General features: G+C 37.6%; 2 protein-coding genes across 2 annotated transcripts; one reads left to right on the forward strand and one right to left on the reverse strand.

Moving 5' to 3' along the window:
• Positions 1-483: 483 nt before the first annotated feature.
• LOC144634577 (succinyl-CoA:acetate/propanoyl-CoA:succinate CoA transferase-like) lies at positions 484-11416 on the forward strand. Its single transcript, XM_078493582.1, has 9 exons — positions 484-1007; positions 1144-1248; positions 3065-3217; positions 4464-4703; positions 5334-5522; positions 6892-7107; positions 7943-8080; positions 8504-8632; positions 10029-11416. Exons 1-9 carry the CDS (start codon positions 875-877, stop codon positions 10214-10216), a joined length of 1491 nt encoding a protein of 496 aa, XP_078349708.1. The 5' UTR covers positions 484-874; the 3' UTR covers positions 10217-11416.
• Positions 11417-12278: 862 nt separating this feature from the next.
• LOC144636655 (uncharacterized) lies at positions 12279-17007 on the reverse strand. The gene is made up of 3 exons (XM_078495846.1): positions 16854-17007; positions 16505-16717; positions 12279-14365 (listed from the first exon to the last, which is right to left on the reverse strand). The coding sequence occupies exons 2-3, from the start codon at positions 16614-16616 to the stop codon at positions 13473-13475; spliced, it is 1005 nt and encodes a 334-aa protein (XP_078351972.1). The 5' UTR covers positions 16617-16717; positions 16854-17007; the 3' UTR covers positions 12279-13472.
• Positions 17008-17527: the final 520 nt, after the last annotated feature.

Genomic DNA, 17527 nt, shown 5'->3' on the forward strand with positions numbered 1-17527 from the left:
AGAAATTACTGGGAAGGTAATAAAATAAATAAAACCGCTCTGGCTCACTGCGATCCATGATATCAAGATCCTCCCTTGATGATATTGAAGGATTACGCCTTTGTGAAAAGATAGTCCTCAAACTTTCACAGCTGCCCTTCGATTTCTCAGTTCACTTTTCATTTATTTTGAACATTTAAGCATTATCCTCAAATTATAGTATTCCAGCCGCCAAAGGGGGTTTATTTACTAAATAAGCGTAATTAATCAAATTAATATAAGACAGTCTTCATGTCCCATACTTGCTCAATTCTAGTTCCCAGTATCCGATTTCATTTATGACCATTTATATGAATATCCCGTGTCATCCATCTCAGCCCAACTATGCCCTTCAAAGATAAAATTAACTTTCCATTCGGTACTTGACCGCACTTGTAGTTTGTGTTATCCTTCGTCAGCCTAAATAATTTTCTCTTGATTTCACTATTTGCGGCTTTATTATGTCTATCAATTTTGTAAACAAAGATCTGTTTGCCAACTCCGAACACGCAGTGTTTCGTTACAGCGGCTGTTATAAATACCGGTACAAATGAATTTCTCGATGCTCTTTTTATTACATGTCAGCTAACATGCCACATTTTGTAATATTTCTGCAGAAATCATGAAGAATCTTTGGTATTGCTTTTAAAATAAGTTATTTTATTTTTCCATGTATTCCGTGAGTACAGGACGGCGCCGACCTTCGCATGCACACATGCAAATATTCCGGACATTCCAAATTTGGAGATGAAGCTTCCTCGGAGCTTCCGGTGAAACGAAGTCGTGCAGAGCGTCACGTCACGAAAGGTAGCGGTCTGCAAAACGAAGGGCAAGGCCAACTAGCTGGAACGAAAATATGGCATCCTTGTTTTCACGGCTTCCAAAGCTCTTGCGTACAGCAAGATTGACTCCGAGTAAAGTTTGTTTACAATCTAGGTGCATTTTTTCGCTTGGGAACAACAAAATCCGCCAAGAAATCGACAAACCCAGTAAGTTCTTATGTTTTGTTTCGAAATTTACTTATTTAAGCAGATTTAAGCTTTCACCAGCTTTCACTCATTTGCCTATAGATCGCATATAAAATGCACATATGAACCGTTTTTGGCTGATTGCTTTGAATTTCAGGTCGTCGCAGTTTTTATACATATACCACAGAGCCGTTTCATCCTTTGCCGGGCAAAACTCCAGCATGGAAATCACCCGACGAAGCAGTTCAAGCCATTCAATCAGGTAATGGGCGTCTTTTCGACCGAGTGATATAATAACATCTATCATTACTTGTTCAAGTTAAGAACAGTTAATATCCAATTGGTGTAAACTTCGTAGATCATTACTACACCTTCATGTTTATGTTGTTGGTCATATTGATTTTCAGGTCTACAGCATACCAAAATATAAAAATAAAATAAAAATAGAATGCACCTCCCCCCCAATATTTTTTCATGGGCTTATATTTAGATTTATTCCGTTATAAAAAATCTCCCGATTTCAGAAAAACCCCTACTGTAGAGCTTGGTTTGTATTTCATGCCTTTTATCTACACTGTTCCTTACTGTGCCTTGTTTGGCAAGCTCTGCAAGCAGCTGGCAATCCTTTGCTGTGATTGGCTAACCTGAGCAGTCAAAATGTGACAAATCTTAATTCTTCTTGGAATTGCCCACTGTGTCTTTGTTGATGGCCTCTGCCAAGTAAGACCCCTGGCCGCGCCTGAAAATAAGCCTCCATGTCCCTCTTGCATATTGGAATGAATTAATTAGCATGCAGGTTCCATGAGTGCTGGAACAGTACTTCACACTTGAAAATTTGTGAAAAAGAAAATGCCAGAATACCATGAGAATACCCTCCTCTTTTCTGGCAAGGGTATTTTGCAGAACACAGAATGATGGAATGACGTTGAATTGATGGAACGGTGATAGTATAATGCCCTAACCAACAAGTAAAAGCTAGTTGCATGCAAACCAGAGTGAAAGCTAACCCCAAGCAAACTGGGGGGAGCATGTGCAGAGTAAGTAGGAGTGAAAGATATTTGCAAGCAAACCACTGACCATTATTCTGTGTTCTGCATTGTGGATTCTGCGTTCTGCAAAATACTCCTGCCATCTCTTTTCTCTGAGTATACCAGAATATCACTGTACCATTTTGTTTTTAATTTTTCCATGCTCCTCAAGAGCTGTTTCAGTAGGAAATGAACATGGAGCAGTCCTTTCTGCTGGACTCATCCTGTACCATTGTGTTTGCTGCACAATTGTACTGTTTCATTTGGCGGAAAATTCTTCTCGGTTTTTCACTCAAATTGAAAGTGCCTTAGAGCTATATAATCATAATTTTATAGTGTATATATTTTAAAGTGTTTGGTTGCCATTGCTATTTTGGGTGTCTTTGAGGACTCCTTAAGTTATGTTGTCATGTACAGCTGTAGCTCAGAGACCTACAATAACTGTCAATTGAATAATGTTTTTCTTATACCTGAAATATCAATTTTTCAGACCCCATTTTCAGGCTCAATGGCACGGAGAAATTTAATTTACATGTAGTACTCCATCCCTCAACAGGATAATCTAATAAAATTATTGTTGTACCTTTAATAAAATTAATGCCTGGTGTTTTCACAGGTGTCTTAATCTCTGAAAAAGCTATTCTTTATTGGCGTATAAAGAATAGATAAGAGTTAGTGCATTGGTACCTCTCAGCTTTTTTTTCACTGATATATGCACACAAATTAAAAAAAAGTTGTCTTTGAAACTCACTTCTTTGCATTTTTATCATGCAGCAAAGTCGTAAGAGGAAAACACCACTCTGTTTCTATGTCTTTATACATGAACATGTATTCTGATAATTATAAACTTAAGGTATTAATACTGTACAGCTGTGTCATTTCTTATGGTGGATAGAACCCTTGCCTGTGCCTCAGGTTCTATCTTCACCATTTTTGGGATCAAAATGACATAGTTATCATCATAATATCATAATAATTATAAAGACATAATAGGATGATTTATTCCACGGATATTTTCCTTGGTTAGCTTAATGCTGTTTTTTGTTTTAGGAATGAAAGTGTTTGTTCACGGAGGTGCTGCTACACCTGTGCCTCTTCTTGAAGCTATGGCCAGGAGAGGCAAAGAAGCTCAATTAAAGGACATAGATTTGTTTCATATCCACACAGAGGGAACAGACGTGTTTGTAGACCCTGAGTGTGAAGGTAAACAATCTTTTAATTTTTACTTATTAAATTTTTATCAAGAATTAAGTCAGTTTAACATGCATGATTCAACCCTGTTAAATGTGGTGTCCATGCATTTACAGTGTAATGGGGAGTTTTTTTTATATATAATTTTTCACAAATGTATTTTGAGTGTTCTAGTAGTCAGCTGATAACCTTGGAGATCTTCTTTAATCAAATTTACACCAAAAAAAGAAACAGGAAAAAAAGGAGAAAGAATCTTAGTTTATTATTATAGCGAATCCATTGAGAGAGGTGTTTAAAAGTTTGAGACACCAAAGAAAAGATGGGGCATTTTTTCGCTCCAATTATTAAGAGAGCTTGTGGATGGCAAAATTTATCGACAGGCCATTTTATTTTTCTACTTTTAAAAGGTAAAGAATTTGGGAGAGGCAGCTGCAGTGGGGATGGAACTGGGTCTTCCCTGATCATGCCTGTTAGAGTATAACAATGTGAATTGTTTCTTCGGTTGTAACACATATTTTGTAGTTGTTTCTGTAATATTTTCTTGGTTGGTGATTCTCATACGCAGTGGGTGTAGTCAGGTTGCCACAGGTCAGGAAATGGTGAGGGAAAAATAAAATTCTTCAAAGTCAGGAAATTTTATTTTGAGTCAGGGAAAATTGACATTTTCATAATTGAAGAAAAGTCAGGGAAAATTGGAATATAACACCACTTATTATATAACATAGTGAAATACCAGGAATCTTGCGATCAATCCACAAAACAGACCTGTAGATCGATCAACTCGAAGTGCCCTGCATGTGAGAGCAAGAACGAGCGAAAGGACCCCGACCTCGGTTCGGACGAGCATGGACGCGACCGACGGAACCGGATGGTGCTCGGCGAGGTGGAACCCGCACGACCCACCGCGCGCCCCGGAGAACGATGACCCAGACCGCATGTAATATCCTCTATTTATTTAATGCAATTGATGGGTGGAAGAAACATTATTTTTAGGTCATTGTGATCTCAGCAATGTTTTTTATTCTTGAAAGTGGGGGCTGGAGGCTGCTACTATATCTGGCATTTTGAATTTATTTGGTCAGGGAAATTTTGTTTACCGGTATAAGGGAAAAGTCATGGAATTTTGAAAATTTATGGCATCTGTGGCAACCATGGTACTGTAGTTATGCAACTGAGCTCACAGGATATTTGTCTGTTTTTTAACATTTTACTAATACCAGTATACCGGTATTAAATTTTGTTTTTTAATTGTATATAGGAATTTTTAGAAGCAACTCCTTGTTTATTGGGTCAAATTGTCGAAAAGCTGTGAATGAAGGCCGTGCTGATTTCACACCCATTTTTTTGAGCGAGATCCCACTGCTGTTTCAACGGAAAATAATTGACTTGGACGTGGCTCTCATACAAGTTAGTCCACCAGACAAGCATGGATTTTGTACACTAGGACCAAGTGTTGACTGCACAAGAGCTGCCATACAGAATGCTAAGTATATTATAGGTAGGAATTACTGTGTCCAGTCAGCTTATAAGTGTTTCTAAATAATTTTTTTGCATTTGTTTTTTATATACAGTGTACATGACTTGTATGATTTCAGATCAAAATTATAATGTTTTTAAACTAGTTTGATTTGTAATTTAATGGTCCCAGATTTATTACCATATAATCAAATTAAATAACACATGAAAATACGAATCTAACTAGATCGCGGTGTCCTCAAAGTTCTTTTCCGCGGTGCAGCTCTAACTAACACAAAAATAACTGAGCTTTGAGCTTCCATGCGTGCCTGTTAGTCTATTCCCTTTTGTTTATATACATGCTTTTAAAAGTAATTCCATTAAGCAAATTAAATAACATATTATTTATTATTTAGTACACTTATTAACACAAATGCCTACAGCACTTATTTAATTACCATTGATTAGAAAAGACTAGTGAAATTGACATTAATCTGTAAATGTTTCTAAAATCTCCCGAAAAATCTCCTAGTTCCGAAAAAATCAACTAAATTATTAAGTTAAAATTGTGACTGAACAAATTTCAGATGTGACAGTCACTTTGTCAATTGGGCTATTTGAACAGCTCAAATTGAGCTATTTTTATTAAGTGAACCTTTTTTTTTACACGTAGGGCTTGTCAATCCACGTTGTCCTCGCACACATGGCCCTGGAGGTATTCATCAGTCCCATCTTGACGTGCTGTGTGTTTCAGAGTTTAAACTTCCAGAACTGAAGATTAAGCCCGAGTCTCCTGAGGAAGCCAAAATTGGTCAATATATCGCTGAAAATCTTGTGGAGGATGGTGCTACTCTACAAATGGGTAAATTCAGATTGTAAATGAATGCATATTGAATTAGGCAGTTTAATTTTCTGCCATTTAATATTATCTCTATCCATGAGAGACAAAGGCTATAAAGTTAATGCATCAGAAAGGGATAGGTTTAGGGGTGGAGAAAACATTTTTTGTTTGAAAATGGGACAGGGGTGAAGGCAGGCCCTTTCTTATTACAGTGATTAACTGTTAGGGGCTGGGGCAGTTTGAAAACTACCGGTATGTTTTATCTCAATGAAAGGGGGAGTGGGGACAAGTCTCAAAGCCCTGACCTTTAATTGCTCTGCCTCTGGTTATCTGTATAAATAGTTGTTAAAATATAAATGTACAAATAAGAAGTAATATGCACCTTATTAGCACAATTAAGGACGGTGCCTCCTATTGCTACTGCGCATCACGCAATGCATCGATCACACTGGGCGCGCGCGCTTTTAATTAATTTGCTCGCGCAAAATGACGAATTCAACTACGCGAACAAGCGCGCGACTAAAAATCAAGAAAGTTTTCTCTGCGACGAAAGCCAGTTTATGGACATATCCTAAGCCAGGAACGGCGGAAAAGCAACATATCAGTAACCATTTACCGCTAACCACTGAAAATGACTCACATTAACAGTTAAAAACAAATCGCTAAGCGCTAAAACGTTACTCGCAAACTGCTAACCGTGACAAATGGCGTAGTGCACGCGCGAGATGCAAATGTTCAACTCGCTAGGGAGGGGATAGGAAAAATGTAACAGACTCCAAAAGCGATTTCATAGAACCTGAAAACAACTGGTATAACTTTTAAAAACGCGTGGTGACCCCCACTTTTTATTTTATAAAATGTAAGTGGTAAGTCTATAGAGCACATGTTTAATTTTTCATTAAGTGAAAAAAAATTTAGGCCGATTTTCTGGCCGTGCAAAAAAAAAAAACGTTGACAACGCAGTTCCGAAAACATTATTTGTTAGTTATTGTAAAGATTGTTATATTTAATGTTGATTTTGTTCATGAAAAACCAATTTCAAATGGAATTTGCAAGGAAATTGTATTTAGTTTTACTTTATTTTAAAATGCCACGTCAGCACTTTTCTCCAGATTTCAAACCTAATTATCTCGAAAATTTGCGTGGCTACCCCCAATTTTCTTTTTGAATTTTAGTAGCCCTTGGTAACATCTACATTTCTTGTATAGTAATCGGCCGGGCAAAAATACTTTGTTATTAGTAGGCACCGTCCTTAAGAGGTGACAAGTGACCCATCTGTTTCATTAAAGGTTTTTCGTCAATAATTTACTGTCACTGACAGCCTGTGTCATCAAACTGCATTTGTATTCTTTGTTGATTTCTTTGTTTTTTTGTCTGATTAACTTTTAAGGTATTGGTTCAATACCAGATGCATGTCTGAGCCGGCTGCTTGATCACAAAAACCTTGGCATTCATTCAGAGATGTTCAGTGATGGCGTGGTAGCTTTGACTGAAAGGGGAGCAATAACCAATGCTTTCAAGAATGTTCTGCCTGGGAGATGTGTTGGAAGTTTTGTGATTGGCACAGAGAAAGTTTTTGAATTCATTGACAATAATCCTTTTGTAGGTAGGGAAAGGACAACTACTTCTGGTCCCACTTGTTCAAAATCCAATTGATGAATTACTTGTAGTCTAATCCAGGTTTACAACTGTAGAAGTTAGTTGGGGTGTTTTTTAATTGCAAATTTTGATGTACAGTTTGAGAGCAGCCCATATCACAGGTGATACGTAAGAATGTCAATAGGACAAAAATGCTCACTGGTCAAACCTACTTCAAAGTTTTTAATTGACCTACATGTAGGGATAGGCTTGTTCTGCCTTTATGAAGAGGGTCTTGAAGAGGGGGTTTAAAATCCCAGCTTTGAGCCCAAATTTTGCCCAAATCCCATTTCCCAGCCTATCATTTCTTGATTTTCCAAATCTCATTCCCAGTTAATTTTGTTTGTGATTCTCAATCCCAGTGACCCAAAACCCATTTTCCCGGTAAAGATTTGCCCAAACCCCAGTTCTCATTTTATCCCTTCTAGCCCTTCTTTGGACAACCGAGTTCTGGAAAATGAAAGCTTTTGAGGAGAAGCTAACTGTTATTTGGCGTAAATTTATTTTTATTTATTTATTTTTAACTTTTCTGTGATAGGAAGTTGAAACAATTTTCAGAATTTTATTAGGTATACAATATATATTACTCATTAATATATTTGGAAGGAGCCACCCACGGGGTTTTTGCACTCTCCCCAATTTTCGCTCGCGTTTGTAAACCAAGATGGCGGCTCGTCGGACTGAACGATCGATCTCTACGACTTCACGGAAAAATAGGGGACTGTGAACAGTCTAAGCTTTCTAGCTTATGAGAATACCTTAAAACTGATTTTTTTTATTTTTTATGTTCTTTCACTTTCTAGTTATGTTGGATGTTGGTTTTGTCAACTTGGTTTCAATCATTGCTCAAAACCCAAAGGTGACAGCAATAAATTCATGCATTGAAGTGGATCTCACTGGACAAGTTGTGTCCGATTCTATAGGCACAAGAATGTATTCAGGTATTTATTTACTTGAATTAGCACCAAAGTGCTCATTGAATTTTGCAACCTTTTTTTGTTGCAGAGCAGTGCTTATTTGGGTGTGGCAATTATTTACAAACATTTTTAGATAAAGCATAAAAAGTATTTTTATCCAAAAACGATTGCAACAACAACAAAAACTCACTTCACAATGTCAATGTTACTTTCTCTCTTTCTCTTTATTGGTGTCAAGAACAGGCGTGGGAATGTAGACCTTTTCAAATAGGCTTAGGTCAAGTGTCAACTCAAGTGTGTTGAATATATAAGTGCTGAGGGGGAGGGGGGTGTTTGTTAAATTTTTTGCTCCAAAAATGGAGGGCATACTATGGTATTACAACTGAACTATGGGCTTGGGACATGCAACTGAAACTTCTCAACAGTTTGTTTTTTGCTTCTTCTCAGGTGTCGGAGGTCAAGTAGATTTCTTGCGCGGAGCAGCCCTGGGGCATGATGGCCTTGGAAAGCCAATCTTAGCACTGAATTCTGTCACCTCGAGGGGAGAGTCAAAAATTACTCCTTTCCTGAAAGAAGGTACGAACATTACACACATGCATGATAACTAGTGTTTCGGGGGGCGGGGGGGGGGGGGGGGGAGGAAATGTAGGGCCGAGGAGGAAGAAATTCTTTCAAAAAGTAGCTAGGGAGGAAAAAGGTTTTATCCTCCTGTCCCTCCTCCCTCTTGTCACACACGAAAAATTGCTGGAGTAGACGACTCGTCACATAAAATGTGGCAAATTTTGCGACAGCATTGGTGGTCCCAATCTTCCACTGAGCACTGTGCGCGCATATCTCTGTGAAAACTCTGCCGTCCAAGGTCAAAAGTGGCACACTTAAAGGAACTACGTCACGGACAACACAATGAAACTATCCTTGGTTATTTTTGCGTCTTTATAACTACTTTGTTTTTCTAGGTTAGACAACTATTAGTTTGAGGTTTCCTTCAATTTGAACGTAATCAAAAAAATGACTTTAAATGAGGTGAAATTGCTCCTTTTTCCTCGAACTGTTGACAAATAATTGTTGTGCCATCTACACGATCGAATATATTTGTCACAGAAAAATGGTCACATAAAAATTGCCTGTGTAACCCTAGCTTTAGCCAGGCATAACTAATCGATGATCAATGACATCAATTGGTAATCAATGAGTAATCGATGGGTAATCAGTTGATTAGTCATTGATCATAGGCGATGATCAGTAATCGATAAGTAATCGAAGCCCAAAAGTTTTGTGGCCTATCGATTACTCATCAATGACATCAATTACTCATTGATGTAATTGATTACCTATTGATGTTATTGATTACTCATTGATGACCCATCGATTACTCGTCGACTATTATACTGCGCACAAAAGAAACACTTTCCTGTTTTTGTACCATTTTGTTGGTGTGTGATTTTTTGTTAGATGTATTTTTCTTCATAACTGGCATTCCTGTTGACGAAATTACGCCTTCACAAAAGGTTAAATAACCTTCCTGCTTGTCGAGACGTGAAGTGCTTATCACAAATACAGATGATTCTTAATTGTGCAATATTTCACTATACCCAACTCTTTATTTAATAATAAAGCAACTGAACAGGAACCAACCAGTCTAAAAACGAAACTATCAAGTACGCTAACAAGAATCGACTACGGAATGAGATGATATCGATGAGTAATGAATGAAATCAATGACTTATCAATGCAATCAATGACTAATCGATGCAATCGATGACTAATCGATAACCAAAAATTTTGTGGCCTATCGATTAGTCATCGATTACTCATTGATCATCGTCAATAGTAAAATGACTAATCAACTGATTATCTATCGATTACCTATTGATTGCTCATTAATTTCATTGATGTCATTCATGTCGTCGATTAGTTATGCCTGGGTTTAGTCCCTCAATGCAAATTGTTATGCATATTGTATTTATTTCAGGTGGAGGTGTTGTGACGACTCGTGCCCATGTTCATTACATAGTCACGGAGTGGGGAATCGCTTATCTGTTTGGAAAGAACATCCGTCAAAGAGCTTATGAACTAATCAAAGTCGCCCACCCTGATCACAGAGAATGGCTGGAGAAAGCTGCCTTTGACAGGCTCAAATGCATGCCATCTCCTGATTAAGTCACATGTCTGACACGTGATGTTGCTTTCAAACAACAGTAGTTTATGTTTTGTGGTCAAGAAGAAAAGTACCGTATTTACTCGATTAAACGCCGCCCTCGATTAAACGCCGCAGATGAAAACAAAATTACCAATAAACGCCGCACCCAATGCAGTGATTAACGAAATATGATTTTGAAATAAACGCCGCCCTTTAAAAACGCCGCATCGGAGACGCTAAAAAGTTAATAAACTCCGCGGCGTTTAATCGAGTAATTACGGTAGTATGGTTAGCCCTGAGTAGTAAGTTTGTGGTGAACTCAATGTTTATGGGTACTAAGAAACAAACAAGCAACAAACTAACCAACCAACTAACAAACAAACAGGATATTTTCCTCTAAAATGCCCAAAGTTTTTAATTAGAACCCTTTATAATCAGACACTGACTCGAATAACCTAACGGTGACATATTGGCTTTAGTTCATTATCACTGCATAAAAGAATTAACAAATGCTACTGCATCTCGTAATGATAAATCTTTTTTGTACAAATTGTGTAAATTGTTTTCCTTTAGTATTTTTTCTCTGTACAATAACAAATCTTAAACTTCGTGAACGTTGTTTAGTTAAGCGCTCTACCTCGCGAAAACTGTTAGTGACGTTGCCTGTTGAATAAAAACATCTCGGAGATGGTAAAGCTAATAAAAGGTCCTGGAATTGTGGGAACGACTTTAAAACCCAGTGTAAAACCAAGTGAACATTTTAAAATGATATGTCACGCAAAGAGGGAGGGCTTTAGGAACAAAATTAGTTCGTACTCGTATTCGTACTTTGATCTGAATTGCCCCATAGTTATGCCGGCAACTTTGCCATATCTGGACTGAATACTGTTATTATTAGTATTGTTGCTTTTTATCCTCGATAACATTATATGTTAGAAAGACTAAGCCACTAAAATTGTTTATGAAGAAACGTTTTCTGAAATGAATTTGTTTTGAATGTCAGCAGAATATACTGTCAGCAGTCTATACTGTCTAAATGTATTCTAGTCATTTTAAGCATTTTCACACGCACAGGGAAAATAAGGACCAAACTAAGCTTCTTGCTGAGTAAAAGTCATTGTATTTTGTATGTTTAACAGGGAACAGATTTATAATCATGTAAGTAGCCTTTAGAAGGTGTGGGGTGTTATAGTTGAATATATTAAAATTAGTTATACTGATTCTTATGAGACCGATGTGTTCTGATGATATTAAAATAGATAAAATAATGTCTTAAAGGAGCTGTCATGTTGTTTTATATAAGTCATATCTGTGATGTGCAAAATTACTTTCAAATTGAAAGAAAACTAAAAGTACTTTTCTAAGGAAGAAAAACACCAGAAAAATAACACTGAGCCAAAAATAAAAGATGGTTACGAATGAAAATTATGACGGATTACGAACTGTAAACTTGGAAGTAAAACTGGTCGTTTTGTTTAAAGATGGGCCATCTGTGACGAAGCAACGAGAATTTGTGCGAGGAATGATATGCATAATTGTAGCAAAATTAGAAGCTTTAGATAGTTTTCCTCTAAAACATCGAAAACTAAGTGTTTGTGGACATATTTCAGTTAGTTATAGGCAAAATTCACAGCTTGCAAACTCACGTTTGAAAATTGTCAAGCTGGAAACATATCTCGAATTGTGGAGAAGCTGAAAGCGTCTTTAAGAATTTTAGCCTTAAAACGTTTACGTACCTTCTTTGCTGTTACTGGTTGTTCCCATTCTCAGTCACCTGCAGAGCCGCCTGTCCCTCTTAGTCAGCGGGCCTTGCACGGAGAGGAACAGGTGGCTCTGGGACACGTAACTTCATTGGCTTTTCAAAACCAAAGGCGGTCCTTTTTTTTTCAAGGTAGGTGAAACCACGCCCCCCCCCCCCCCCCCCCACCCCAGCAAAAAAAATCCTGTCTGAAAGCATTTTTTTTCGTAACCCTTCATTTTAAGTTGGGGATTATCACGTCCCGTGATACGCTTTGACCAACCAGGTGAGAGGGAAAATACTTCACGGATTTTCAGAACCTCGAAGTACAAGAAAACTGCATACCAAGTTAAATATGAAAGTTTATTTTTTACCGCGCATGACCTGAGAACAACCTCTCATCCCTCTCATGGAATGGAGACAATTTCCTTTTCTCTCATACTTGGACCCAGTCCTTAAACTATGAAGCAACGCGCCTTGCGCTTTTTAACTGGAAAGAGGCGTCAATTATGAGTCGAACTACATTATGCACGCAATTTAAATTTCTTTTTTCTCATTAAAACATCGAGCATGCATGCGAGACATTTTCTCAGTGTGATCCAAAAAGATACCCGAAGGATAACAGCGGTTCCTAAAACAAAAAAAAAAATATGATTGTATTTCCGTCTCAAATTGAATGTCAGTAAAATAAAATTTAGTCACGAACGCCTGCTATCTTTATTTGTTCGGAAATAATGTGTACGATTATGGGAAATAAATGACTTGATATCTAGATTTCCAAAAAAGTATGTGATGCAAGCAAGGCTTATTAATTAAATCTGAAAGGCATAGAGCCTCACAAATGCGTCTGTCGTTTAAGTTTCCAAAACATAATTTTAGTTTTCAATATCTCTAGCCTTGGGCACAGTTTTGTGCAGATTTCTTTAAGTTGTAGCATCTGCCTTGTGTCAAAGAAGCAATATGTCCTTAAAAGGAAAGTGTGTGGGATATCACCCTTTCTCTTCAGACCTCGCTTTTTCCAACCTACGCATGAAAGAAGATTCTGATCACAGATGACGTGCGTGAAATGACTCACGCGTGTCTATGGCTTTGAGCAGATAAAAATCAGAGAAAACAAAAAATATCGGCCCTCCCTTACCTTTAAAGCAACAAAAGCTACCTATACAAATGCAGCCTGGAAGCGCAATAAGAATAGTAATTATGCATTGGTTAGCTGTAGTGGAGAATTTCAAAAGAATAAAATGTTACTATACTTCGCTCAACTTTTTCTATAGACTCTCATCGCAAACAGCGAAAACTCCCTAAATCAAATTCTCTGTACCGTTAAGAGAATTAACGAATAGATCATCTCGTGTAAAATAATAATGCCTTAGGCCAAATTCTCCCCATAACATAACACAAGTAGCTTTTTTTTCACGGAACTATAGCAATTTAGTTGGCGGAATTTGACTGAGCCAACAGACGCTGTCAAGGGCTAATCAGTAAATTTTATTAATTTATACGCGATGCATTTTTCTTTGTAGCTTATGAGCTCCTATTTAATGTTTTCGTTGCTTGGAGGGCTTCTTTTGTTCCTCGGCGGGCGGTACCATAATCCACATTGTCGACACGATATCATCCAAATCAAAATCCGTCAGATGCGTTTGTGTTTCTCCGAGTAGTTTGCCTGTCTTCACCGAACCCTGTGCATAGATCCTAAAGCGAAGGCTGCTCTCCATTAACTCGTTCCCAGTGATACCGCGCATTACAAATGTTTCGTTAATTGTGACATCGGCGGTCGCCTTCGTCTTCGTTTTGAATCGATATTTCTTCGACGGCATCAATGTCAGGTGAATTGACATCGCCGAAGAAGCGCTGCTGACGGAAATCGCCTCGGGGAAATCTTGCACGCGAATAACAGTCACTTCCAGTCGCTGTGCGGTCTGGGAAAAGCCGACTGAAACTTGGAGCTTTGCGATGCAATTGATCTCCCCTCTCGATTCCCGAGATTTTCGCCTCGAACGCTGAGCGCCGGCCGTATCTCCATAAGCAGAGAGAACATTCAGATGGCTTAAAGCTTTCACCGCTTCCACTGAAGGCCTTTCCCATTGAGTCAGCTTTCGCTGGGCAGGAGCTTGACGCGGTTTCTCAGAGAACAGATCGCTCAAACTTTTGCTTTTAACATATTGTGTCTTTTGTAAGGCATAGTCTTCGCTGTCCCTGTCACTTGTGGTTGTCTCTGGTGGAATGAAATCTACACTGTCGGATTCATCCAATGAATCCTCGCCCATAGCCGGCGATTGCCCGAGCTCTACATAGTCCGCTTCATTTATACCACTCAGTTTGTTTCGGTCGAGTTTGCATATTTCGGAATGAAGAATCTTGTACAAGATAAACACAAGCAAGAGACAGACTCCAAGAAATCCCAAAAATATGATCGCCGGCTGTGGAACTGCAAAAGAAACAAAGAAACGAGTAAAATCAGGGAAAATTGTTTTGACCAATGGCTACTGATGCCATCTTGGTTGGGAGGCGAATAACGAAAATTACGGTAGATATTTTATTTGCCGATCGCGCCCTCAATTCAGTTCTGTTGGATAAGTTCTTTTTTTTAATTTTGAGATCCTATGTTATAGCGGTTAGCTTTACGTGTGCAATTTTTGTAAAGAAAAAAATGGACCACGATAGGCGGTACAAGATGTGATAAATTACAAGGTAATTGTTTGGTTTTAAGGTCCTCTTAAAATTCTGTATTTTTACCCTGGGTTTATTCACTGTACTTGGGGAAAACAATCACAGCGTTAGGGTATAAGGAAACCTAATATACCCTTCCCGCTAGAATTCGATGAATCCTTCGACACTGACAGAATTTCAAAGCGCTAGCGTCTCGCAAGTTGACTATAATTTTTCCTATGCTTTTGCCAAAAAACATCAGTAAGATGGCGAATGGTAACAGATGATTGAGCGAGATCTATCTTTCTTGTCGGGTAAATAAGCATCAGTTTCTCATTTTTGCGGAACAGAAAACCACCACCGCCCTTAAAATGTCGCCACATGCTTATAAGCAAAAATTAGATAAAGATTTAAATAGAGATAAAAATTCATGAACTAAACAGAAATAAATTAAAGGAAAACGTATTTTAGATCGCTTTCGTTATAAATAGTAATATGAGTAGTGCGTATTGTTACATGCAAAACTGTGCGATAACGCTTCCATGCGGTTCGAGATTCAGAAAAGGAAACAAGAAAATAGGATTTATTGAGGACCGCTCGTCAAAACAAAAGAAATTGACGGCTGTAACAAAAAATTACCAAGGAAGAAATTTTCTTGATTTTAGTTAAGATGTAATAAACGTGTGCATGGTAAAAGTGATATTTATTTTCATCGATACATGTTTAAGTGATGTTTTGGTGGACGTTTAGAAACTTTATATATTTGCGGTATTAATTTGAATGATACAAACATAAAATAAATTAAAAGCTATAAAACCGTCATCGCAGTACAGGTGTAAAAGAGACCCAGTTTTGATGGTAAAACACCGCTTAAACATCGAGGTAAAAACCAAAGATTGGAACTAGTGAATAATGGTAGAATATAAAATTAACGTTACCTCCCGAGGTTTTCATCGCCAAGACGACTTCACACAAAGCGTAGGAAATCCTAAAGCTAATAGTTTTGTTGCGGTGAGAAGTTTTAGTGAAACATTCAGCACGAACCACTTCACAGACTTGTCGAAATTGATAAAAATAAAGCCCTTCCAAGGCTGTTATTGGTTACATCTAATTTTTTTTTCAAAAAGATCTTAATTATTCCACTGTTCATGTCGGCAGTGATAAAGCCGTCTTGACCAGAATAATTGCTAATCCGCTTGTAACTTGTTATCTGATTTTGCGAATTTTGAGGGGGACTACATTTATTAGTAATCTCGGTTTTAGAATTTAAATTAATTTTGGAAGTGTTTTTCCTTCAAACTAACCCAACTTAAAGAGTTTTCTTTGTGAATTTTTAAACGCGACTCGGTTCATTACGCCCGTTTCTTTGGCTTTTTGTAGTTTTTTTTCAATGGCGATATTTCATTGTTCATCAAGCCTTTGTCCTCATAATCCCGGAACTTTTTAAACAAAAGCTCAAAATTTGCATTGTTTCGTCGAAGATCAAACCAATGTCGTTTGCTTAGCAATAAGGAGGTGTTTAATTATGGGCACCGGAGGCAAAAACATCTACTGAGTCGAAATTTAAAGATTGCGGAAAATCTTAAGTCGGCGCCATGTAAACAGATTTCGTCAGGTTTCCATCACGTACTCTGGCCACAAAAATATATTGAATGCTCACACTCGCCCTTCGCAAACAATGTTGACTTTTCTGTACATGAACTAAGTTTATTTTCCGCAATATTTTTTATGTATATTCCCAAACTGCCGTCCTTTTAAGGAAGGTCGAATGTTTTAAACATTTAATCTAAGAATATCCATGGACAGCACAAGCTATGTGTTCCAAGAGTTTTTACTTCTAAACGGAAATATAATTTTTAAAATAGGCAATAAACTCTATAAAGTATTCAGCGTAAACAAGAATGATAAAGAGTTTTACCTGTAAATTGCTTGCTTTTTTCCGCCGATGGCTTCGAAGTTGTCTCCCCTTCGACAAAACTGTACGTGTTCAAATATATGAACCAAATAACGCACAAGACCACGATTTTCATCTTAAGGATTTCGCCAAGGCCACGGAGAAAACATTACAGCCATGAACCAGCTGCAGGCAGCAAGTTGAAACCACTTTCGACTAATATCAGTCGCTCATGCTCTAAAAACACAAACCGTACACATATCATTACCTTGCAATCATATGCTTACCAAACCCAACATTACTGATTGAAATTTAAACATTATGCTGGTAATAAATCGCATTTTTTCCCTTATCCAAGCAATAGTTTAGAAACCTGTGTTTCGTCGTTAATCCAATAATCTTTGCGCTTCTAAGAATAACATGTTCTTCGTCGCTCACGCTTCGCTATTCATTTCCCGCAAACCGGAACTTTTTGAGCGCGCGAGTGCGAAAAAGCATGCGTATGGGTGGAATGGTTTTGTTTTTCTACATGTATGAATAAAGTATCTGCCAAGAGTTACATCACACCTATTTAGCATAACAGTTGTAAAGACTTGCTTGAGTGGTTGTGGACAGAAGAGCAATAAAAGTCACTCTAAAAATACTCACGCCATTAAAAATTTCAAAGAGATATCTTTGTTGAGCTGTTATTGTTCATTTCTTCGCGATCAGGTCGACCAATTTACTCAGAAAATTTTCAAAGCTTTTATTCCACGTTTGAAGTCATGATAAGGTTTATTAGACGTAAACTTTTGTTAAAAAAAAAACGATTTCAAGGTAGCTGCTGCTGATTTCAAGATGCAAATGGAAATGAATGTTTTTTTATTAATGGAGATATAAACTGACATTTACTGTCCAAATGCGTCATTACCGAGGGGAATTGGACTGCAATTTGCATGAGCTAAAGCCTAGTTTTAAAAGCTTTCCGAGCGCAATTTATCCTAACTAGATTTATTGATATCGATATGTCTCTAAGAATGTAAATTTCTCACAGTTTGTGAACTACAA

Source organism: Oculina patagonica, chromosome 13 (assembly GCF_052425735.1).
Source record: "Oculina patagonica isolate OP01 chromosome 13, crgOcupat, whole genome shotgun sequence".
NCBI lineage: Eukaryota > Metazoa > Cnidaria > Anthozoa > Scleractinia > Oculinidae > Oculina > Oculina patagonica.

Bases quoted from the DNA above. Each gene is read 5' to 3' on its own strand.
- LOC144634577 (XM_078493582.1), top strand. From the start codon at position 875: ATGGCATCCTTGTTTTCACGGCTTCCAAAGCTCTTGCGTACAGCAAGA. The intron at 1,008-1,143 runs GTAAGTTCTTAT...TTTGAATTTCAG, and splicing joins CCAAGAAATCGACAAACCCA to GTCGTCGCAGTTTTTATACA. The intron at 7,108-7,942 runs GTAGGGAAAGGA...TTCACTTTCTAG, and splicing joins TGACAATAATCCTTTTGTAG to TTATGTTGGATGTTGGTTTT.
- LOC144636655 (XM_078495846.1), bottom strand. From the start codon at position 16,616: ATGAAAATCGTGGTCTTGTGCGTTATTTGGTTCATATATTTGAACACG. The intron at 14,366-16,504 runs GTAAAACTCTTT...TTTCTTTTGCAG, and splicing joins AAAAAGCAAGCAATTTACAG to TTCCACAGCCGGCGATCATA.